General features: G+C 38.8%; 1 protein-coding gene across 1 annotated transcript in view; it reads right to left on the bottom strand.

Moving 5' to 3' along the window:
- adamts10 (ADAM metallopeptidase with thrombospondin type 1 motif, 10) overlaps nt 1-23,926 on the bottom strand; it is a 98,156-nt gene that overhangs the window by 31,772 nt on the left and 42,458 nt on the right. The window contains 8 exon segments of the mRNA XM_020933416.2: nt 1,561-1,663; nt 1,822-1,885; nt 2,486-2,631; nt 3,368-3,475; nt 3,991-4,132; nt 5,895-6,041; nt 17,748-17,853; nt 18,155-18,198. Coding sequence (XP_020789075.1) covers nt 1,561-1,663; nt 1,822-1,885; nt 2,486-2,631; nt 3,368-3,475; nt 3,991-4,132; nt 5,895-6,041; nt 17,748-17,853; nt 18,155-18,198 — 860 coding nt within the window.

The raw sequence follows: 23,926 nt of genomic DNA, 5'->3' as shown, positions 1-23,926 counted from the left end.
GAAACAAAGAGAATGTTTGGTGAATTTTATCAAGGGGAAAGACGTTATTGCCCTACGGGATTTGGGAAAAGCTTAATATACCAGTTAGTCCCGTTAGCGGCGCATTACATGCGTCACGATCAAACAGTAGCAATTGGTTAAATAAAAAAAGTACCCTCCTACCATCAAGTCAACGAATCCTAATACTGCGAGGTCATACTAATAGAAGAGTTTGTATCAATAAAAGTTCAAACATTATGAGACTTTCAGGGTGATGATGTCTTTTTACATCAATGTATCTGTCTCCAACCAGGATTTCAGCTGAACCAATATTTGGAAGCAGGTATCTGATCCAACATTTTACCAGTATCAGATCGGTGCATCCCTAATCTGTAGATTAGACCTCTACAAACATGTTCTGAAATGCATGGGTTTCTTGTATTAGTGTATCAGTTCATATTTCAGTCTTCTCTTCTATATTAACACTCCTGGAGTTGTTTCAAATATACACTGAACACAATCATACTTTTTCATATATATCACATATATATATGTGATATATTGATATATATATATATGTGATATATTGATATATATATATATATATATATATATATATATATATATATATATATATTATATAAAACATATATTACAAATCGTGATAGAGAAAAAAACTGTCAAAAAAGTCAGAGGAACTAATATAATAAAATAATAAAAGTCCTTACATTTATTACAAGAGGGAAGATTACGAAAGGACTTTCATTATAATTCCAAAAGAGAGCCTTGGACTTTTTTGACCCTTTTTACTCTTCTTCACTGTCTCTTGAGAAGCACCTGTTCTGGACTTTGAACTAAGACACTATCCCCAGAAGCTCTCACTTCTCACTTCTACTGTGTTTTTATACATCTAATCACCGGTTGCAATCCTTATCAGAAAAAAATTCAAGTTATTTTTCCTCCCCCTAAAATCACGCAGTCCTCCTCTGACCTGATTGTGTTTGGATAAAGCGTAGTGAGATAGACGAGCTTTTGAGGAGATTGAGTTGAAAAGTTAATCTGAGGTGAGTCGGGGCCGAAGGGCGTGATTCGTCTAAATTCAGGGCAGAGACCGTGGCACAGGTCCTATTTTTACAGCTGTGAGGGATTTCCAATGTAAAATCAGCTGACCCGATGAAAGAAGCACTTGTTGCCTGAAGAACTTCGCCGGAACTGCTGTCTCTGTTGGACATTATGTGTTTGAATGCAACTCACTTTTGTCCAATTCTCCAAACTATTTCTCTCTCATATTGTTTTAGAAAATATATAAGAATTTTTTTTGGTTTATCTCATAAGCACTGTAATTATGATTAGATGATTTTATGTTATATTTATGTTTTTTAAGTGGGACCTGCTTTTTTTTTCTTCTCCTCATTCATTGTTGTATTCCTCCTCATAAGAATATCACAGAAAAATCTACAAAAAAGTGCTGCAATCTGATTTTATGAAGGGACTACAACTGCGAGGATATTGTTTTCTTTTTCATTGCAAGAACAAATTAATGAACAAAAAATGAAAATCAACTGTAACCTGAGATCTCACCTCCTCTGTAGGGCCTCCAGGTGTAAAACTTCCCTCTGAACGGGACACTGTCAAAGTCTGAGCACTGGATGGCTCTGAAGTCCTGTGAACCCGGGGGACAGTCCTAAGACACAACAGGTCAACACTTCTTGAGTTTAGTGAGTTTAGTCACTAATAGAAATAATCAGGTGCATTCGTTCATTTAAATTTAGGATATTTCATGGCAAAGTCCAACATAATCTATAGGGAAGTACAATGATGTCCTAGTACAATGATACTTACATCAATGTTGCATGATCTGAAACGTTTTCTCTCCCCGAGGCAGTACTTTCCTCCAATAGTTGGCCTGAAATCCAATAAACAAGATTAAGCACGTGAGTTTTTACTTAAAATGCACTACATAACTTTTTTTCTGGTGAAGGGTCCACCACCTGCTTGTCTTCATGGAGATGTTATTGTTCTACCTGGACTGTTCCACAGGATGATATTAGACTTCTCTTTCTCATGGGAAACAAGCAGGTAAGAGGTCATGTTACAGGCCAGATCTCTGGAGAGGTGAGTCCACTCAAAGAAAGAGTGCATGTTTTTTGAGCATTTCCTAATTGAATAGTTGTATGATAGTGATGTTTAATGCTGTGAAACATTCCAGACAAAGAAACAGTCTGTTCACAGATACAAGCAGATGGCAGACAGCCACATAAAAAGTTACATAGTGCACCTTTAATTACTCTCCATTAGTTGGTATAAAAATCACTGCTTTAGCTGTTGAAGCATTTTCACTCTTCAAACTACATATTACAAAAGCATGTCACTCAAGTTGTAACATTTTTTAAACAAATCTGATGAACCACATAATATGATTAAATAGAGCAAATACTGATACTTGGAGGTAATGTCTCAGACCTGGACTGACCTGGAGCTGTCTCAGTCTCAGATCCAGACTCACCTGGGACTGTCACAGTGGCGCACAGACGAGGACACGCCCCCTCCACAGGTGCGGCTGCACTCCTCCCACGGAGACCACGTCCCCCAGCCCCCATCTATGCCCTCAGGTCGGGTCCCGTAGGCCACACACACTCGCTTGTAGCACCACTGGACAAAACATAAATCACAGTTACTCAACAAATATTCTTGCAGTAGAGTGACAAAGAATGAATTTAATGAAAAGGTTTTTTGAATTTTGAATTCTGAGCTAGTAACATATTTTTGTTTGAGCTGTAAGTCCCGCCCACTTAGTCCTTTCTACATCTCTGATATTACACCACAACACAGAAAAATAGGGATAGATAGGAAAAGGGATATTTTTCCCATCATTCTTAGCAAACTGTGTTCTTGATTCGATAAAAACTTGTGTCCCTGATAGTATCTTCTCTATTAATTATTACCCAATGAAATAATTTGCAAAGATCTTTGAATTTATCACTTTTTGTAAAAATGCTGCTAAACAAATCCATAGGGTATATCTTTTCAGTCTTTCAGACTTTCAGTCTCCCAAATTTAACCTTTAACTTGAGTTTGTGGTGACACTTGACCTCACACAGCGAGATGGATTCTTGTGATAGTTGTGAGTTCACAAACTCACAAGACTCTATCTTGGCGCCCGCTGGTGCAATAGGGCACAAATCATGGTGAGAATCATCCCAGACTGATCATGTGCAGAATTCAATTTAAAATCACATGCATATCAATCTGATGAGTTTAAAACCATACTGTGAAAAATTAAAGGTAAAACTATACCATTACCATTGGAGACAAGCAAGTGATGGACCCTCCACCCGAAAAGTTACACAGTGCATCTTTAATAAATGTACTCAAAGAGCATATTCACCCCTTTCTCGATGGTGTTGGTTTGACAGATGGTTCCCTCGGCTGCTGGGATGCTGCTCGTGATACAGCGGTTACTCTTACTCATGCACCACAGCTCACTGCACACTTCCTGTTTGACCATACAAAAGAGACAGTGAACAGTAGTCTCACTTTAGACAGAGAAAGACACAATTAGCAGATCGTTCAGCCCTAGCTCTTATGGCACATTCTAAAGTCAGACAGACGCTCTACCTTCTGCTCCTCGTCCAACAATGTCTCAAACACATGGTTTTTACTGTGTACATATGCTCTGACCACACAGCACTGACAGCAACGAGTCTATAAAGGCGTCTGCTGCTCCAGATGCGGCACTAACACTTCACAGAGCCAGCTTCACAGTCACTCGTCTTTGGTTAAAGCGTAAAAGCCCAAAGACACAGTGAGACACAGTGAGAAAATGCATAGATTATATATGACACGCTCAGTATTTCTTATTTAACTGCTTCTACTTGTGTTTATCTTTACTACAATAATTTACGGTCCTTGAACTGGGAATGAACTGGAACTAACCAGGACTTTAACAAAACCAAATCAAGAGCTGTGGCACTAAAATTGCAGGTTAAATTTGACTTGAAAAAGACTTACTGCATATTTACATTGGCGAGATCGGACGCCATACTGGAAGCGGCACTGTTCATCTGCGTCGTAGGCCTGTCCCGGGGCAGTGGTGGGGTAAGTGAACTCCTGCTTCAGGGGCACATTGTTCAGACAGGAGCCCATACCAGAACTATGAAAAAAACAGAGAAAAATACTATGTCTCAACATCAAGAAGCTGAGATACAGATAAGAATTAGAAATGCGGTTCATTTTGTAAATTTCAGCCATCCTATCTCTTCCTTAAGATATATTGGCATTGAACATGTAAAACTGACCCCTTGAGGTGGGAATCTAGAAATGTGCCCGTCAAAAAGAGAACACTTCTGGATTCACAAACTTAAGACTCTAGCTCAGGGGTGGGCAAACTTTTGGTTTGGGGGCCACATAGGGTTCTAAAATTTGACTGAAGGGCCAGACAGGAGACAGGACGTGATGTGTTAAGAGCCCGGCTCCATTGCACTTGTATTTGCGTTCACGTAGAACGTATTCTGCACTATGTGCTGCAACTTTCGGACGCGCAAGTTTCTGAATACATGAAAAGTGAATGAGGTCTGCTCTACCGCACACCACAGGCGAATGTGTGTCCTGAGCGCTTAGATATCATTGACAAAAAGAGCCTAAACCACGAGATTAAGTGTGTAAATACTTATGCGAGCAGTATAACCAGACCCGTGAGACGTTCCATGTGTTAAGAGTTGTAACACAGCGCCTGTTAGACTTTGGACTTTACTTGATACACAGTCAAAACGGAAACAGTGCAGCCTTATCTCTTGAACATTTCAACTTCACTCATGGTCCGAATACGCTGCCCGAAAATGACTCCTGTCACTTTCCCATAAATATAAATATATATAGTGCGCCATCTACTGGGAAAGGCCGGAAATGCAGGAAAAATAAAACATCAACAAGGTTTATTATTGTAATTTATTCAAGTTCAGCAGACCGGATTAAAAGGTTTAAACGAATACGACCCCCGGGCTGTAGTTTGCCCACCCCTGCTCTAGCTCCTCATGGACTGAAGAGTTTGACCTAAGATGCTTTTTGTGATATGGTCAAACTAATTTTGCATTTAATAGAATGTTTTTTTAATGAAAATATCTAAACTGTTTTTTTCTTGGTGTAGAGTGGGCTGAACTCACTGGGTGACCTCACTGTGGGACTTTAATATGAGCACCTGGGCTGGCAACCACTTTGTGTACTGTGGTCCAAAGCAAGAAAAATATCTGACAAAGGCTTTTTTTTTTTTTTTTTTTTTACTGAAACGTTATTTAAAAATAAAACAAGCTTTTCGACATGGGCCATCTGAGTGTGCTATGCTTTTTTTTCACTTTTAAGAATTACAAGTGCCTAATACCTTGTTGTTTTACCTAGTACCTAGTGTTTAATTTAAAATAACAATGTGATAAATAATAAATAATAAAATAATAAAAACTCAGATGATGTCGGATCAAGATTTCAACTAAGGGCTGGAACTAAACCTGGACTAGTCCAGAACTAAACCAGAACTACATCAGGACTAAACTAGGTACTAAATGGCATAAGTGTGAACAACCTTTACACACCACAGTAATAGACTAAGTGACCAACGGCCTACAGCTATAGATGGTTTTATATGGATTTATTAAAAGCTGATACGATATTCAAAATTTGTCCTTCTGCTGTGACTTATAATCGATATTCAAATCCATGGCAAGGCCTACAAATTTATGTGATGTAATAAAGAAAAAAGAAATAAATAAAAAGAAATAAATGGGTGTTAAATATCGACAAACTTTTCAGCCGATATCTGGAAAAGTCAATAGAAATATTTGAACAAATATATCGCCCATCGCTAATTTCTGCCTTCTACGCAGTCTACTGGTAGATTGGATTTGCAGGTATCTGTGACTCACTCTAAGAAGCTGGTGATGTAATCCCTGCTGCAGGCCGACCAGATGAAGGGATTGGTCTTCATGGTGATGTGGTCGGCCATGAGCTTGGCTGTCTCCTGACTGCGCGGGCCACAGGCGTTTCCAATGCCGTCGTGATTCATGCCAAAACTAAACCGGGACAGAGAGGACACAGGGATAGGGCTGTCAAAAGTATCAAAAACCAGATACTAATCATTATTAAAACTAGTATTGAAACTAGATACTCTCTGGAGCAGTATTGATACAAAAACTTCACATTCACAGGACAGAAATTAGCCTTTTTTAGTTTAGAATAATCTTGAGCTAAATCAGAACAAGTATAGAGCACACAGACTAGTATACGCCCATGGACACTATGGAACCTACCTGGACCATTGAGGGATTACACACATATAAGACCACACATAATATAATAATATAAAAGAAAATACTATGATTAAATGTGGAAAATCACATCCTGTGGTCTAAATAGAGTGTTTTATTATCATTGTGCTATCTGAATCAGTAGAAAGTATATTCCTTAGTAATGAAATTGAGTTTGAAATTTCCGTATCATGACAACACTACAGAGAATGGAGACTTACTGTCAAATATATTAACATTTCAACAGGAACATTTACAACTTTAAAACATCTGAAACACTGTCTCGTACGATCACAACATCTTAAACTGCCCATAGTTTATTAAGGTGGAAGGAAATTTGTTATATTAAAATGCAGACGTTGTGACCTGGGTTATGTTTACTTAGCCTATCCGCATGAAATAAAACAGACACAAATTTCAACTTCTTCGTCAGCACAAAAATGATGGCAACATTTAACCACAAAGGAGTAATTGCTGTCAGTTGAATAAATTATAAAATGGCGAATATATGAGTGTCTGTGCCCAGCGTCTGACAGATTATGATAAACATGTGTGGATTTTATGTTTGGATATTTCTTTCAAATCCAGTGAATCTCCAGAGTTTTATAGGCCCCCGTCCTCCAGCTGAAATTATGACATTGTCAAATTCTATTACATTCAAGAATAATATTATATGAATTTCAAGTATACTGGATATGGATCTCATCTTCTTATAGTAACAGATACTTTCATACGGATTTGATTAGAAGGGCATTCAGTCATCCAATATGCGAAATGGTATAAATATCTATAATTTTAAATGACACCCGTGAATCATCATGTTATATTTTGGACATTTTAAATCAGAATATTGATCTAAAACAAAAAAAGAAACAAGTCTGCTAAGGTTTGACTGGAGCAATAATAAATCAGACTTAATACAACTGAGTGGGTTAATGGGGAAGGGGAAATGTTTAAAAGCTCTAAAAAAAAAATGGCATAATAACGTATTCTTTAAAGCTCCAGTATGTGACTTTCTGGAGATGGCATGTCACCTGCATGATTCCATGGAAATAGAAAGTTAAAACCATACTTTGGAACATTCTCCATGGAAATAGATAGGTTTGATGCCATACTGTGAAATATTATATTATGGAAAGAAGCAGGAGATAAGGCCAAATAAGAGTCAGGTTTGTGGAGATGCAAGCCCGCTCAGAGCCAAGACATTTTTCAAAGCAATAAACAAAACCAAATTTTTAAAAAGCTTGTTTGTCCCGTCCTCGTGCAGTAGTGATTAGGGATGTAACACTAACTGAAATAATATGATATCGTCTCGTCATCGTATCGTTCTCATAATAATATCTTGGACCATCACAATATATCGAAATACAAGTCTCTTTTCTTAAATGAAGATTTATGGTGCAGCAATAGCTAAAAAAAAAACAAAAAACAGAGGGAACTACATAGACCATGATCCTTTACTCCATTTCAGTGTAGACTACAAGAAGAAATAACAGTTTTAAGCACTTCTTGTCAAGGCGTTTTAAGAGGAAAAAGTAGCATATTTAGTTTTGTTTGCCTCTACAAAATATCACAATAAATATCATACTGTGAGATATATATCGTGAAAATATCGTACCAAGAGATTTGGATATTGTTACATCCCTAATCATGAGCCTCCCCACCATATTGTGAACTTTCCTGCGATATCGCAATAAATATCGTACCGTGAGGTTCATACCATGACGATATTGTATCGTGAGACTTGGATATCGTTACACCCCTAGTAGTGATCTCAGCTCCAGTAGACTTGTCTGCCCTGTCCTTGTGCAGCAGTGATCACAGCCCCAGTAGACTTGTTTGTCCGGTCCTTGTGCAGTAGTGGTCACAGTCCCTTTAGCTTTGTTTGTCCTGTCTTTGTGCAATAGTGATCACAGCCGCTTTAGCCTTGTTTGTCCTGACTTTGTGCAGTAGTGATCTCAACCTCAGTAGACTTGTTTGTCCTGTCTTTGTGCAGTAGTGATCTCAGCCTCAGTAGCCTTGTCTGCCCTGTCCTTGTGCAGCAGTGATCTCAGCCCCAGTAGCCTTGTTTGAGCAGGAATTATAAATGTTGTGGAAGTGTGAGTCACTGGTGTGGTGCTTTGTCCTTTTCATGTGGGACGTCTCACCACAAACAGGCCTGGACTTAATCTGCTCCAAGAAGAGCTGGAGACAATGAGAAACAACTGTGCATCACAATGAGACCAGAGCCCTCGGAGCCCTCGGAGCCCTCGGAGCCCTCAGAGCCCCAGAGCCCTAGAGCCCCAGAGCCCTGGTCTACGAACTCTAGAGACGAGTCAATTCTGTAGAAGCAGCACAGGAGAAAAGGGTTAACACGATGACAAAAAGAGGTTTAAATGAGACCCTCAAGTAGTCCTAGATACAAAGCACTAATGGGTAACTAAAATAAAAGAGTCAGCACGAGGAGGGTATATGACAAATGTAATATGAAATAAACACTATTATTAGTATCTAGTGGTGTAACGATATCTAAGTCTCACGATACGATATTGTCAAGGTATGAACCTCAAGGTACAATATTTATTGCGATATTGTGGGAAAGCTCACGATATGGTGGGGAGGCTCACGATTAGGGATGCAACAATATCTAAATCTCTCTCTCTAGAATATTTTCATGATATACATCTCACAGTACGATATTTATTGTAATAAAAGTGCTTAGAACTGTTCTTCACGTAGTCTGCACTGAAATGGAGCAAAGGATCATGGTTTATGTTGGGCATGTCCAAACTATGTGGGTCAAATGCGGCCCTCAGTAAAATTTTTCTTGGCCCTGAGGCTTCCAGGTGAATTGGCCGAAATTACCTTGCATCAATTAAAAATTAACTTTTTACTGCAAGTTTAGATATGTGGCCCTTCATGACAAAATTCTGGACTATGTAGTTCCCTCTGTCTTTTTTTAAGATATTGCTGCACCATAACTCTTGATTTGTAATTCGATATATTGTGATGGTCCACAGTATTATTGTGAGAATTTGGTGATACGATATCACAATATTTCAGTTATTGTTACATCTCTATCAATAACTAGATCATGGATGGAGTTTTTGTTGTGGTTCTGATGTCACCGTCAATGTCGCCATAACAAGCTGCACATCATGCTAGTGGATTTTTTATTCATTTGCATCAAAATGATTACACAACATTGCTGAATCCTACACGTATCACCGATTAAAAAAGATAAAACTGGCGTCAAAATGTCATGTTGAAAGTAAGCAATTAAAAATTCCTCAAACATGAAGGAATCACTCCAGACACAACTTTGACAGAGTAAATGAGAAGGGGGAAACTATAAAACAATTAAATGCTCTGAAAAGTCAATTTTGCTTTATAGCTCTGCTTTAATAGTTAATTGATGTTATCAGCTAATTACATTGATTAAAATAAAGGGGATTAAACAACAGTGTAAAATGTATTATGTATTGTTTCTTGCACATGTGTATTTAATATGATACTCAATAAACTCAGACTCTGAAAAATGTAATAAGTTTTGTCTGTAGTGGCTGATTTTCCCCAGTACTTGGCTCTCAAAGGGAGTATTTGTGTGGGATACTTAAAGTTAAAGAGTACCATGTTTCTCTGTGGTGAAGTGGTCTAAGCTGCAGTACATATGCCAGGCTCTCTGCTGTTTAAGAATGATTCCCAATTCTGACAATTTATTGAATGTCTCCCCTGCTCTTCACCTCAATTTCACGCTATACTGTCCAGTCGAATAAAGCCTACAGACCAAAAAATGTCCTAAAAAGTTAAAGTCAAAACAAAGGCACTCTATAACAAATACGAACAAGGAAGGCAGCTAAATAACTTTGGGGTGGATGCTTAAAGGGTCTATATTACGGTATTTTCTGATAGAATTGTCTGAATTTTCTGTTGTTTCTGTAATGTTGTTTCCTCATCAAAACCAGATCTTGTGTTGTGTTTTGTTTCATTCACACATATTTAACACATTCTTCTCTCAAATGGAAATGCTCTGTCCCACCTTGTGATGTCAAGTGGTAATACAGAAAATGCGTCACTATGTTTTTATATTCCATACTTTCACCAGAATCATTTGGATAATTTCATCCCTGGAATTTCTACTGAAGTAAATTTAAAAGGTAGTTGTTATTATACGGCCTGATGTTCTGATTGTGGTGCTTGGTATTCGGATCAAACACCGACACACTCCCGGGCAATTCAGTAAACCATTATGTTTGGTATGATTATCGCAAACAGGACTATTCTGAGGGAATGGAAGACCACAACACCTCTCTGTTTCCATAAATGGTTAAACGATGTTTGTATCTTGAAGAAATTTGGTATAATCTGTCGGACCAGCAAGATAAATTTACGAAAATTTGCGGACCTTTTATAGATCATATTAAACAGAGGACTCGACCTCAAACTTCAAAGGACTGATTCCTCATTTGAACTCTCTAGACCAGGGGTGTCAAACTCAAATTCACAGAGGCCAAAATTAAAAACTGGAACTAAGTCGTGGGCCAAACTAAATATTTATTGAAAATTTTCAACAACATCTGCATGTATATAATAGTAAACCTTTTCTTATTAAAATAAATGTTTAATAATAGTTTTGCTTAAACAATGAACCCAGAACAGACATAATATAAAATAATAACTAAATTTGAAATAAATAATGTCTCTATATATGTCCTATCTGTAGCCGGCAGGCCAGCTCTAATACTTTAATACATATTTAATATGATCTCGCGGGCCAAATATAATTAAATTGCAGGCCAAATGTTGCCCCCGGGCCTGGTTTGCCATGTCTGCTCTACACATTACAGGCTTTACTTTTTTTAACACATATGTGCACTGGCAGTTTTTGTGTATGTGTGTGTGTGTTTTGATTTTGGAAAATTGTGAACTTGGCCTTATGCCACCTTTAATGTAGCTTGTGGGTATTAGTTTCTTTCAAAACAGCAATAAAAGCAAATAAAAGGTAGCTGTTAACTTGAAAACTACCACTACATAACATCACAAGGTGGAACACTGCATTTTTACAGACAAATAATAAAGGATTCCTCAAATGAAACAAAACACAACTCCAGGTCTGTTTTAGGTAGGTGGTAACAACATTATAACATGATTTAAAGGTGGATTGTGTAACTTTTCTGGTGGTCTGTCAAATGCTTTATTCCATGGAGATGTTATTGCTTTGTCTGGAATGTTTCGCCGCATGACATTAAACCTTTCTATCCTCACGGAGAACAAACCAGACCAAGTTAAAGGTCAGATCCGTGGAGAGGCCACCCCACTCACAGTCAGAACGCCAGTATTTTTGAGCTATAAAACCACTTGTAATTGAATAAATGTAAGGTAGAGCTGTTTAATGTCACACTGTGGAGAAATGACACATCCATAGAAACAAGCAGGTGACCCTCCACCAGAAAAGTTACACAAGCTCACAAGAATCAATTTGCGTAATGTAGGACCTTTAAACACACTCTCTGCTCTATATTATATGACACATGACTAAACAAATACAAAAGTACAGTGTAATGTACTGTGGACCACATTCACAGAAGCTGACAGTGTGCAGTCCATAATGATGCTCACAGATCCGAGTCCTTGAGCGAATCTGCGTAAACCATTAAAGAGACGTCACACCCCGATGACTTCTCCATCTGTGCGCGAGTAAATTAGCTCTGTTTCAATACAAACACACCTTTTTCCTTTAAATTATCCCGTGCGCTGTGGACAATAACAATAGCCTCACTTGATTTAATGCATTCATGACAGAAGTAAACCAAGCGTGAAGATAAAATTACTAGTTGTTAAGTGATGCCGATCGGACCGACCAAAGCCAATGAGCCCAGCAGCTTTCCAAGTCATCCCAGGTCCAAATATAGAAAAAACAGGTCGTGGCGAAGTAAGTTAGCAGATGCATGTGTAACTAATCTAACTGACGTATAAATAGGGAAAGAAAACATACAGCTATTATCACTAGGCCAATGGAAATGAGTCATGAGGCTGTAGTTTACACGGAGTCTCTCTCGGGATCTGGGAATCTGATCCAGGGTTGGAGTTTCTGTGAATGAAGGAAAAGTCCAGCCCAAAGCCAAAAGTAAAGACCCCAGGAGCGCTAACAGGTGAGGTGGTCCCGGCTCTGCGTCTGTCCTCACAGTGAAAGCATCGCGCAATCAGTAAAACGACTTTACGCAGACTGTTTAGAAGAGTTAATCTTTTAATTGAAAACGTAATTTGATGATGTTATAATGTCAGATGGAGGGTGGAGGTCTATATAACTCTATTCATGTTTAAAGGGCCCATATCACGCTATTTTCTGATCCATGTTATAATGTTATTTCTTCATCACAAGCATACCAAACCCTGCATATTTAGCCTGAGTTTTCCTCTCAAAAAGAAAACACTCTATTTTACCTTGTGATGTCATGTGGTAATACAGGAAGTGCTCCACTGTGTTTTAAAACTCCATACACTTTCACTAGAATCATATGGATAATTTCAGCCCTGGAACTGCCACTATGTATTGAACAAAAGGTGAAAGGAGGGAACTGCTTCAAGACATCACAAAATGGAGCAGAGCATTTTGAGAGTTGGAGATGTAAACCATTGTTTCTGGGTCGTGACCCTCAGGTGGGCCGCAAAAGATTTTTTTTGGGTCGCCTTGTCACGATCTGCATGTAGATCTGAAATACCATATTTTCCGGGCTATTAGACGCGCTCTTAAGCCTCCAACTCCATCAAAAAACAATCCAGAGCGCCCTATACACGAATCCACTCGGGTGTCCCAGCACGACTTCAGTAAACTACAAAGCTGCACCACCCGCACCACACGGAGCAGACAGCGACTGCGCAGCGAAACACACCCACAGCCACACTCATCACTCCACACGAACGAGGAATGGAACGGAGGAACGGACAAAAAAAGCAAGTCCAATGTGCCACTCTGAGTCACAACTGAACAACTGAGTCACTGCGAACACGCCAACAATCCAGTTGGTCCCAGACAGCACCCTCCCTACACGCCACAACTGAACAAAGCCCAGAGTCACCGTGAACGTGACAAAGTCCCACTGACCCATCCAACTGTTGTGTTTCATTTAAAATCTATTGCAGTTTATTTGTGAAAAAAGTTTGAAACTAGACCATTTAATGAGAGTGTGCCTTATAATCCAGAGCACCTAATAGCCCGGAAAATACGGTATACAGTTCTGCCTAATCTGCTGCTGCGCTCTCCTCCTGCACCCAGACCGGAATGAGCTACAAAAACACAGACAGGCCCACCTATCTCATTAGTAACGTTGACATGTTTTGTATCATTTCTAATCCTTTTGTAATTATTTTATTGACTATTTTCTTCCAATATTGCTGGTTCAATTGAATGCTGAAAAGAAAACGTGTCCAAATAGGCGACTTATGGATCCTTTTATTGCTGCTTCAATGACTGTTTTTCATTCATATTAATATTATTTTAACCAGTGAGTGACTTGGGTTTTTTGCATCTTTAAACTGTTTTTCATTGTTTAAAACTTGAGTCCCTGCTTAGACTGCTGCCCCCGCAACCCAGCCCCGAATAAGTGGAAGAAAATGGATGGATGGATGGAAAACTTGAGTAATACTAGAGAGACACAATCACTCATTCAACAATCTAATATCCTCATTAATGTTCAATAATGGTCAAATCCACAGTTATTTTATTTACAAATAATGTCTTTGACTTGGGTCGCAAAGGTTTGTGACTTTTAAAATATAGGTGCCCAGAAAAAAAGTTTGGGAAACACTGATGTAGACAGACTAAGAGTAAAGGTTACGTGTGAATGAAACAAAACACAACTCCATGTCTGTTTTTGAGGAAGTATTATAACAAGACTTAATGCTCACAAGAGTCTAGTTTGAATAATATAGCACCTTTAAGCTTCCTGTATGCAACATTTAAATGACTTTTTATATGACCATTCAAAAGATTAAAATTTTTTTGTTTTGAATTGGTGATAATTTCATCATTCTGGAACCAAGATAGAAGTTTTAAATACAGTTTTAAAAAATATCCAAACTTATGATCCACAAGTGTTATTTGTTATTGCCTGGTACCACAAATTTGCCAAATTATGGATAAATGTTCTTTCAACTAACAACAATCATGTCTTTGGGGTTGAATAATGGCACCACTTTCTGTGATGATCTCACTTTTGTTTATTTACACTGACAGAGTTAACTTTGTACCATGTTTCGTTTTATGTGGATAGGCCCAGTAATTACAGATATGAACCATAAACCAGCTCAAAACATCTGCAATCTGACAATTAAAATGCAGTTAGATCAAATTTCAACATAGAATTCTCACCTGTCCTCCAGCTCTAAACTACAGGCGTTATTGATACTTGATACTCTTATTGATACATCTCAGGCTCTGTTACGCAAATCAGACTTTAATCTGAGCTTTGTTTTAACACAAACTGACCATAAAGAACAAATTTTGTTGGAATTACAACATGATGTGTGCTGTTAAACAAGACCCTCTCAAATAACATTACAGTTATCTAGCATTATCCAACAGTTTTTCACTCTCACATTTTTGTTGAAAATCAAACACCTACACAGGACCATGAACACACGCATCGATCACAGACTCCTGAAAATGTGTTGTTTAAATCCATTTTGTATTTTTTCTTCAGTTTTCAGACCATGTTATCAGACAGTGTGAAAGATCCAAAGTTATGATCGACAAAAGTGAAAGTGTCATTATCATATCATTTGTTTGGGACCGGCTCCACAGACGTGTCATATTAATCTTGTGGCTTTAAGTACTTTCAACTGACAACAATCAGGTTACGTCTTTGTGGTTGAATAATGGCACCACTTTCTGAAGCTATTATGGGGAAATATTTTGGGTTTATTTTTACTGAGAAGAAGACTTGAACTTTGTGCCAGTTTTTGTTTTCGTTTCATGTGGATAGGCCCGGTAATTACAAAGATATTAACCGCGAACCAGGTCAGCAAATCTGCAATCAGACAGTTAAACAGCAAATTCCACCAGAAAAAAGCATCCTCCAGGTCACGTTTTTATAAAGCGCTTTTCCACCTTCGAGACACTCAAAACACTTTACATCAAGAAACCACTCACCCATTCACACACACACTCACACACCAGTGTACACACACACTGGGGGCAAGATTAGCCCAGCTGGTACAGCTTTTCTCCACTGATCCATGGGTTGGCAGTGCAAATCCAGCTCCCACAGATGAATGCTGTCATTGTGTCCTTGGGCAAGGCACTTAACCCATCTCACCCCCAGTGTCTGCATACACTGGTGTGTGAACGTGTGTGTGAATGGGTTCCTTGATGTAAAGAGCTTTGAGTGTCTTGAAGGTGGAAAAGAGTGAGAATGGGATTCGAACCACCAGCCTTATACTGTAAGGCACTATGCAAACCTAAATTCAACCTATATGGTCAGAATTAATAGCCAGTCTGGCACCACCTAGTGCCTCCGCTCAATTTCATTTCTCTCCAGTGACTAGGTCAGGAATCAGAATACACCAGACGGTTTGCAAGAAATCCAGAAGTTGTAGACCGCACACTGGCCAATCAGCGAAGAGCTGTGAAGCCATGACGTCAAAGTCGTCGCGCCTGTCTGGGTCCCTTTTGTGGTACAGCACAACAAAAAAACAAAGTGGTCGAGATGGATGTAGACGAAGACATACATTCTGTGTTGGCAACAATTCCCAAGATCAAGGATTTAAAGCCGGAACAAAGAGAATGGTGAATTTTATCAAGGGCAAAGACATTGTTGCCCTTCTTCCTACAGGATTTGGGAAAAGTTTAATATATCAGTTAGCCCCGTTAGTGGTGCATTACATACATCACAACCAAATAGCTGCGATTGGTTAAATAAAAAAAGTACTCGCCTACTGTCTAGCGAACAAATCCTAATGTTGCGAGGTCCACGAAGGGAAACCGACTGATGAATCAGGCTACTGAATTAAGTAGAGGACCTTAAAGGTTGTATGGAGGATTTTTTTTTGTTTCAAATTGTCAATGATAGCATTATAGAGATGCAGTAGCCTTGTAATTATGATGACCAAAAAAAAAGAGAATAAAAATTCATCAACTCTGGATGTGGTGGGGCTAAACATTTGCCAATAGATAAGACATTGCCTCGTTATCTGTTAGCTGACAGGCTGTCAATCAAACTCCCTACGTTTCTAGCGTAACTGACTTGCCTGCGCACCGCCGGTACGTGGTTTACGTACGCCTGTCACGCAGTCCACAGACGCAAGCCGCACAGACGCTGTTTACTCCACCAACGCAACAGTTCTTAGCAGCTTTTTTTTACCTATATCTTCCTCGCAGTTCGCACAAAGTTTGTTGCAATGGCGACAAGAATCCAGGAGCAGTTAGCCCCAAAAGAAAGTCCGTTTTTGAGATTGCTGAAAGAAGAAGACAAGGGGAAAAGCAGCGAAGCCAAACTAAGGTGATTCTTGAAGATTCATTCCAGCGATGGCGCAACTGAAGCAGACGCAGGGTCTAAAGACCGATACATTGGTCTCCAAATTACTCCTGGACAGGTCACTTCTGCTTATTATGAAAACGTACTTTATTTCCAAGAGCTAGTCAAACGTTTTTCAGGACACGAAAGCGATATCCTATGTCTGAAAACGTAATTTTCAATGCAAAGAAAGAGTCCGCTTGCTGCTGCGTGTTGTAGCTAGTTCATTCGCACTGAATCTCCGCGCAACCTTCTCTGCACCCCTTTCCTGCTCCTCTCCCCGCTGCCCGATCCGCTCTTCTCCCTGCTCCTCACTTCTCGTCCGCGCACGAAATGTCCGCACACCCGCTCCCCCCGCTCCTCACTTCTCCGTCTTGCCTAACCAACACTGTAGTTAGTTGTTTACAAGTCATGTGCACCGGCTGTAAACAAACCTGTTTCTGGCGTAAGGAGGAGGCGGGAGGAGGCATTTCTACGTAGGAGCTGTAGGGAGGGGGGGGGGGGGTGGTTTCACGCATGCGCAACATTTGAAAAAGGACAAACAGTCGCTGGATTTCTCGTTCCTTGGAAAATCCTCTATACAACCTTTAAAGCTGGTATTAAAGGCTTTTCCATTTGCAGAGATAAGTGTTCAAAGCATATAGTGCTAAATATAGTTAAAGAAGTCTTATATTTTCTTTTTTAGATTTAAATTTAAAGATGCATTGTAACTTTTCTGGTGGAGGGTCCGTCAAATGTTTTTTCTCCATGGAGATGTTATTGCTTTGTCTGGAATGTTTCACAGTATGGAATTAAACCTTTCTATCTACATGGAGACCAAACCAGACCAAGTTATAGGTCAGATCTGTGGAGAGGCACAGTCAGAATTCCAGTTTTTCTAGGTGTTTCTGAGCTATAAAACCACCTGTAATTGAATGAATGCATCGCAAAGCTGTTTAATGTCATACTGTACAACAAGTAATAGCTGCATGTGTCTTACGTGTGTCCGATTTCATGGGCGATGGTGAACGCTGTGCCCAGTCCGATGTCTTCATTAATACTGCAGCTCCTCTCTGGTTCACACATCCCCCCGACAGGAGCCAGGCCTGATGAAGCAGAGGACACTTAGAACAATAGTGAACATTTAAAGTGCATATGACAAGGTTTTATAATTATTACATATATATTACTATGTGGTTAATATTTATTTACATCAATTAAGTGTCAGTTTGTAGAAAGTTGAGAAGAAAAATACAACAATACAAGAAGAAGTTCTGTTTTTCCTGTTTTTGTTTTTTTATATGACACGCTACGCTTTATAATTAGTCTAACCAGTCATATACACTTGAACCACATTTACATTTGATTTTGTAATATGTAAACCACTGGCCCCCGTGTTTGAGTTACCTAACGTCTCACAGGGCTTGTTCTTCTGGATGCAGATGTCGTACCTGTAGAGATACAAATAGAACAGACTGTTGACAGTGGAAATGTGGAGGACTTCAGCTGCCAACAGATACAGCTCCTGGTGTAATCTGAGCAAATCGACCATGTAACTGCACTCATCATTCAAACGCATTATTCAGGAACATTAAGACTTTGACAGACACAGACTCAGACTCAGCTCCATTATAAGGCTGTGCGGTTAACAGACTATTCATCAAGATGGAGGTCCAGGCATTTCTAATTGTCAGTGATCGGCTTGGTTCTTTTTAATGGAGAGACTCACAGAGACTTCAGCCAATCCTCTATCAGTAAAAGCATGTGGTTTGGAGCAGAGTTCAGACTTGGAGGAGAAAAAGGTAATTATTAAAAGTCTGTCTTGTTTATGTTCAGGAAATTAATGTCGAAAGCCATTTTTACTAAGTTAAAATAAAACTAAATTGTGATTGATCAATATAAAAAAAAATATATATTGTATACATTACCTATTACATCTACACACCTTACTTTGTAAAACTTGCATGTCTTCATGCCAGTTTTGCTACATTGAGTGAAATGTTCACCAGTATACCATTATTTTTGTCTATCACCCTAGAGACAACCAGGTAATGACATGAGACAAGTTCCAGGTTAGGTCTGTGGAGAGGCGACCCTGCTCTCAATAATAACACACATTCAAGATTTTTGTAACCATACTTGAATAAATACAAGATATACATGTTTAATGCCATACTGTGGAACATTCCAGGCAAAACAGAAACATTTCTATGGACAGGTGGTGTAAACCTCACCAGAAAAGTTACTCATCATGCTAAAAGGTGCATTGTGTAACTTTTTTTGTTGGGGTCCGTCACCTGCTTGTTTCTATGGATATGTTATTCCTCTGCCTGGAATTTTCCACAATTGACATTAAACAGCTCTACTTTACATTTATTCAATTCCAGATGCTTTTATAGCTCAAAAATACCTAGAAAAACAGAAATTCTGACTGTGAGAGGGGTCGCCTCTCCACAGATCTGACCTGCAACTTGGTCTGGTTTGGTCTCCATGAAGATAGAAAGGCTTAATACCATACTGGAAAACATTCCAGACAAAGCAATAACCTCTCCATAGAGAAAAGCATCTGACGCACCCTCCAAAAGAAAAACTACACAATGCACCTTTAACTTGACTTAAAATCGCTATTGAATTTGAACGAATGGAAAATCTCAAAGAAAATAGTGTGCAGCCCTATATAAACTTGACTTATAGTTTAGATATTGGGTGGTGGTGGTGGGCTGTTCCAGGAGCAGTGAGCATTTAAGGACACAGGACCACAGAGATAGGAGACAGATATGTTTGAACAATAGCAGGAAATCAGGGATGGTCACACTGGTGTCTTCAGTCTGGACAGCTTCCACCCCGTGTTTGATAAACGCATGTGTAAATAAGTATATGAACCGTTCTCACAAAACCACGTCTCAAAACTGTCAGGGCATTTAAAGGGGTTGTATGAGATTTTTTCATGCAATAGAATATAATGTGTCTTGCCCCATTGAAGATTTATTATAAAAGCAGTTCTTAGTGAGAAAATGAGACTGCTGTGTACTCTCTGCATCTAATAACAAAAGGTATTTATAGTGCGCTATTAGCATGCCGGTTGTTGTTTGCATTACAAACACAACTCTAGGTCTGTTTTTGAAGAGGTGACAACATTCTAACATGACTTAAAGCTCATAAGTGTCCATTTTGCATAATATAGGCTCTTCAACTAAAATTCCCTGTATTCCAGTAGTTGTGTTATGCTCTGGAGAGGTATTTGTGGCAGCTCTGGTCACACTGAGATGACTGTCACCAAACTGTGGCTCTGTTTGCACATTCCACACTCAACAGCACCAGTGTCTGTGAGTCCAGACTGTGGGAAAACCAGGACCGGGCTCCTAAAGATGAAAATAGCTCAGGTTTGAACAGATGTTGCTGCTTCCTCTATATATATATAAAAAAAAAAAAAAAGGTTAAGCTACCAAACATTCACACCATAGACTGCATATATAAATGGACATAGTTAACCTCCTAGTGGCTGTGTTCCAAATAGGAAGAGGGGCGCTTCCAGCTCCATCAACTCTGGGTCAAATTTACTTTACATTGAAAAACCGTCCACTCTCTCTGTAACTGCTACAGTGAGCCTCGTCATTTTGGTCTTACAATATTCATGTTAACAGTTCTACATGATCCTGGTTTTATGAATTTTATTTTGCTATTTTGTACGTAAATAAATTACTATTCTTTATAAGAAACTCAGCTCCAAATTTGCTCCTACAACTGATAGCTTCTGTGAGCTTCATTTGACTGGAGCTGAACACTATGGGTGACGTCAAATTCCCTTAGTCCACTTCTATATACAGTCTATGATTCACATACTAAAAACCTAAATGTAATACTGTGTGTGGTGGGAGAGGTCCTGTGGTGGCTACCGAAGTATAGTGTATTACATATATTATAGTTTATTGACTGAAAATTGACAACTGAAGACTGAGAGGTGACAAAGCTATGGTGAGAGCACTCATACTCATAGACTGTACAGCATTGTTTCCCAAAGACTGGGCCGTGACCCTCAGGTGGGTCACAAGAGATTTTCTGGGGGGTCGTCATGTCACGATCTGGATGTAGATCTGTAATATACAGTTTTGACTATACGCTTAATATGCTGTTACATACAGACAGGCTCACTTATCTCATTAGAAATGTTGAAATGTTATGACATGTTTTGTATCATTTTCTAATCTTTTTGTAATTATTTTACAGACTGTTTTGTTCCAGTATTACTGGCTCAATTGAATGTTGAAAAGAAAAAGAAATGGGCTTAATTTAATGTCCAAATAGGCAACTTTTATTACTTCTTCAGTGACTGGTTTTTGTTGTTTAAAACTTGAGTAATACTAATTGATCACTCAGTCAGCAATAAAATATCCTTATTAATGTTCAATAATGCTCAAATCTACCTTTATTTTGTGATTTATTAATAATGTCTATTGACTTGGGTCGTGAAGGTTTGTGAAAGTTTGGGAAAACACTGATGTACAGTATAAAGAAGTGCACTAAGAGAGAGGGACATCACACACAGTTCCTTGTCTTGGAGTTTTGTCTTTGAGAATATTTAACACCAAAAAATGTGTGTCTATTTCAATAACTTTACATAAAGTAATTTTTGGCTCTGTAAAGATTTGGAAGGCAAATATGCTTTGCACTGTGGTTATGGATATTTCCATAGCCAAATCATAAGGAATTGACTATTGTGCATGTTATGGTGAATAGAATGAATCCCCCAGGTTTCACTGTATCATTTTTTATGACCTTTTTTGTGTATTATAGGGGGCGCTATATTCCCCATTGGTTATGTGCTCATTACTCTGCTCTATTTAACCTGAGTTTGTGCTGCTGATTTAGCTCTGTAGGGCCATGCATGTGGTCAGGAGCAGTAGTGTGGATCGGGACGATTTTTTGTGTCCAAGACCGGCCCTCATCCGACAGAGGAGTGATTGAATCCAACCGAACCTGACGCAATTAAAATCATATTATTTTCAAAGGCCTACTAACGGCACACGTAGGATATTGTTTGACAAAAAAGAAAATCTATAAAATTTGCAACACATAATATTCAAAAGAACATACGTGTCTCAGTAGTGTCTCAGTTTGGTTGCATTCAAATGATTTAAACTTGGTAGACTTGGTTTGGTTCTGTTTTATAGTTGTGGTTTAGTTCTAGCCCAGTCCAGGTGTAGTGCTGAGACCCACTTTTAATGAGGTCTAGTTGCAGGTTATAACACCAGTAAAGATGGTGTCATAACATAGCACCTCCCACTGTCTCAGAACAAAACAATGAAGAGATGGACTGAGAATGTGCACGGTCAGCTCGGAGGAACTGCTGATAATCCCGTCTGGATATAGCAACCAAATTATTCCAGGACATCAGTTTGATTTAACGACCACTTAATGTCAGACTGCAGGCTCGTTTTGGTGATTTAAACTTCAGATTTTAACACAAATTATAAGTGTGTTATTTGTAGGTGTCTCAAATCATTTTGTAATTATCTTTCTGTTTGGAGAAGGTGGTTACTCAAAAATAAATTGATGTTGTGCAAATCTATACAGACACATGTGATTTGATATATTTTTCAGTGTTGACAAACCAATGAAATTTTATTAAAACCACACAATAAATATAAAATAAGGTAATTAGAGGAAGTGGCTTTTATGTGTGTAGAGTTATGTGGTGTTGACAGTCAATACTAGTCGATTTTGAGTATTTGAAGCTCACAAGAGGAAGTCATGTCTACAGCTGGAGGGACCTTGTAAACTATAGGAATGTGAACACTAGTGACTAAACCAGTAATTGTCTCATACACAGTTTGTTGTATCCAGATGTACCACTGGACCAGCTCAGTCCATTTAAAATAACCTTTGGCGCAGAGGAGGGCTGCTGGGTTTAGAGAAAGGAAAACAATGAATGGTGATTTTTCTGACAAGTGTTTGAAATTCAGATCAGATTTCCAATTTCTGTTTAAAAAGTGTGATTCTATTGTAAACAGCATTGTAAACAACCCCGGGAGCATTAACATTTGAGAGAAGACTGAACTATAAACCGATAAAAGAACTACTAAGACCAACTAATACAAGAATCTCATTTCAGATCGTGTTTGTAGAAGTCTAAAACTAAAGGGTTAGAATGTTTCAGTTGTAAACATTCTAGTAAATAGTTCAAAGAAACTCAAATCACAGTGTGTAAAATGTGTTGGCTGGGCCTGGTTAGTACTTGGATGAGAGACCGCTGGGACTACCAATGGCAAAAAAATGTGTTGTGTCATTAGAAAAGGCACTTCACCCATATTGCCTAGTATGAGTATGTTTGAGCGTGTGTGTGTGTGTGGGTGTGTGTGTGTGCCTGTGTGTGTGTTAGTGGTGGTCGTAGGAGCCGATGGCAGCTACAGATTGGCAGCCTCACTTCTGTCAGTCTGTCCCAGGGCAGTGTGGAGAGAACGAGAAACTGCACTTAGGGTGTCTTGAAAGTTACTATATTAATCCAGTGTTAGCACTAGTAGGAACCATACAGCTCAAATGAAATTAAACATTTTAAAAAACCTCCCAAAAAAGTCACCCTTATTGGAAAATCTACACTGCCCTACAAAGGCAGAATGCCATAAACATCATGTTTGGTCAAAAATGAGTTCATGTGATATTGTTTGTATTTGAGACCTCCTTTATCATGTGAAGAAATATTGTGAAAAATATTGAACTCAAAATTGACCCTTATTTGTCAGTTCCTGTGCTCTGTCTTTGTATCATGAGCCAATAATAAGGAGTTGTGCAAAGGCAAAAGGCAGAAACAGTGCATGGTTTGTTTGTGATTTAGTGAATAAAAATATTTTATTTATCCAACCTCTCTCAACACAGATTATACGGCTATTCGTGGATTGGCTGGTGCCCGAACTGGCACTTGCAGGGTTTTTGCAAACCGTCTCGTGTATTCTGATTCCTGACCTAGTTGCTGGAGAGAAATTAAACTGAGCAAAAGCACTAGGTGGCGCCAGCCTGGCTAGATGACTCGAAATTGGTGAGGTGTTCTTAGAATGGATGGAAATCTGGGGAAAATCAAGCAAATAATGATCATGTCAGTTTCTGTCTTTTGTCTTTGCACGACTCCTTATTTTTGGCTCATGAAACAAAGGCAGAGTCCAGGAACTGACAAATAAAGGTCAA

This window comes from Boleophthalmus pectinirostris, unplaced genomic scaffold (genome assembly GCF_026225935.1).
Source record: "Boleophthalmus pectinirostris isolate CB_2022bp ecotype Guang Dong unplaced genomic scaffold, ASM2622593v1 HiC_scaffold_7, whole genome shotgun sequence".
Lineage (NCBI taxonomy): Eukaryota > Metazoa > Chordata > Actinopteri > Gobiiformes > Gobiidae > Boleophthalmus > Boleophthalmus pectinirostris.
Note: the sequence above shows the minus strand (reverse complement) of the source record. Positions and strands in the feature narration are given on the sequence as shown.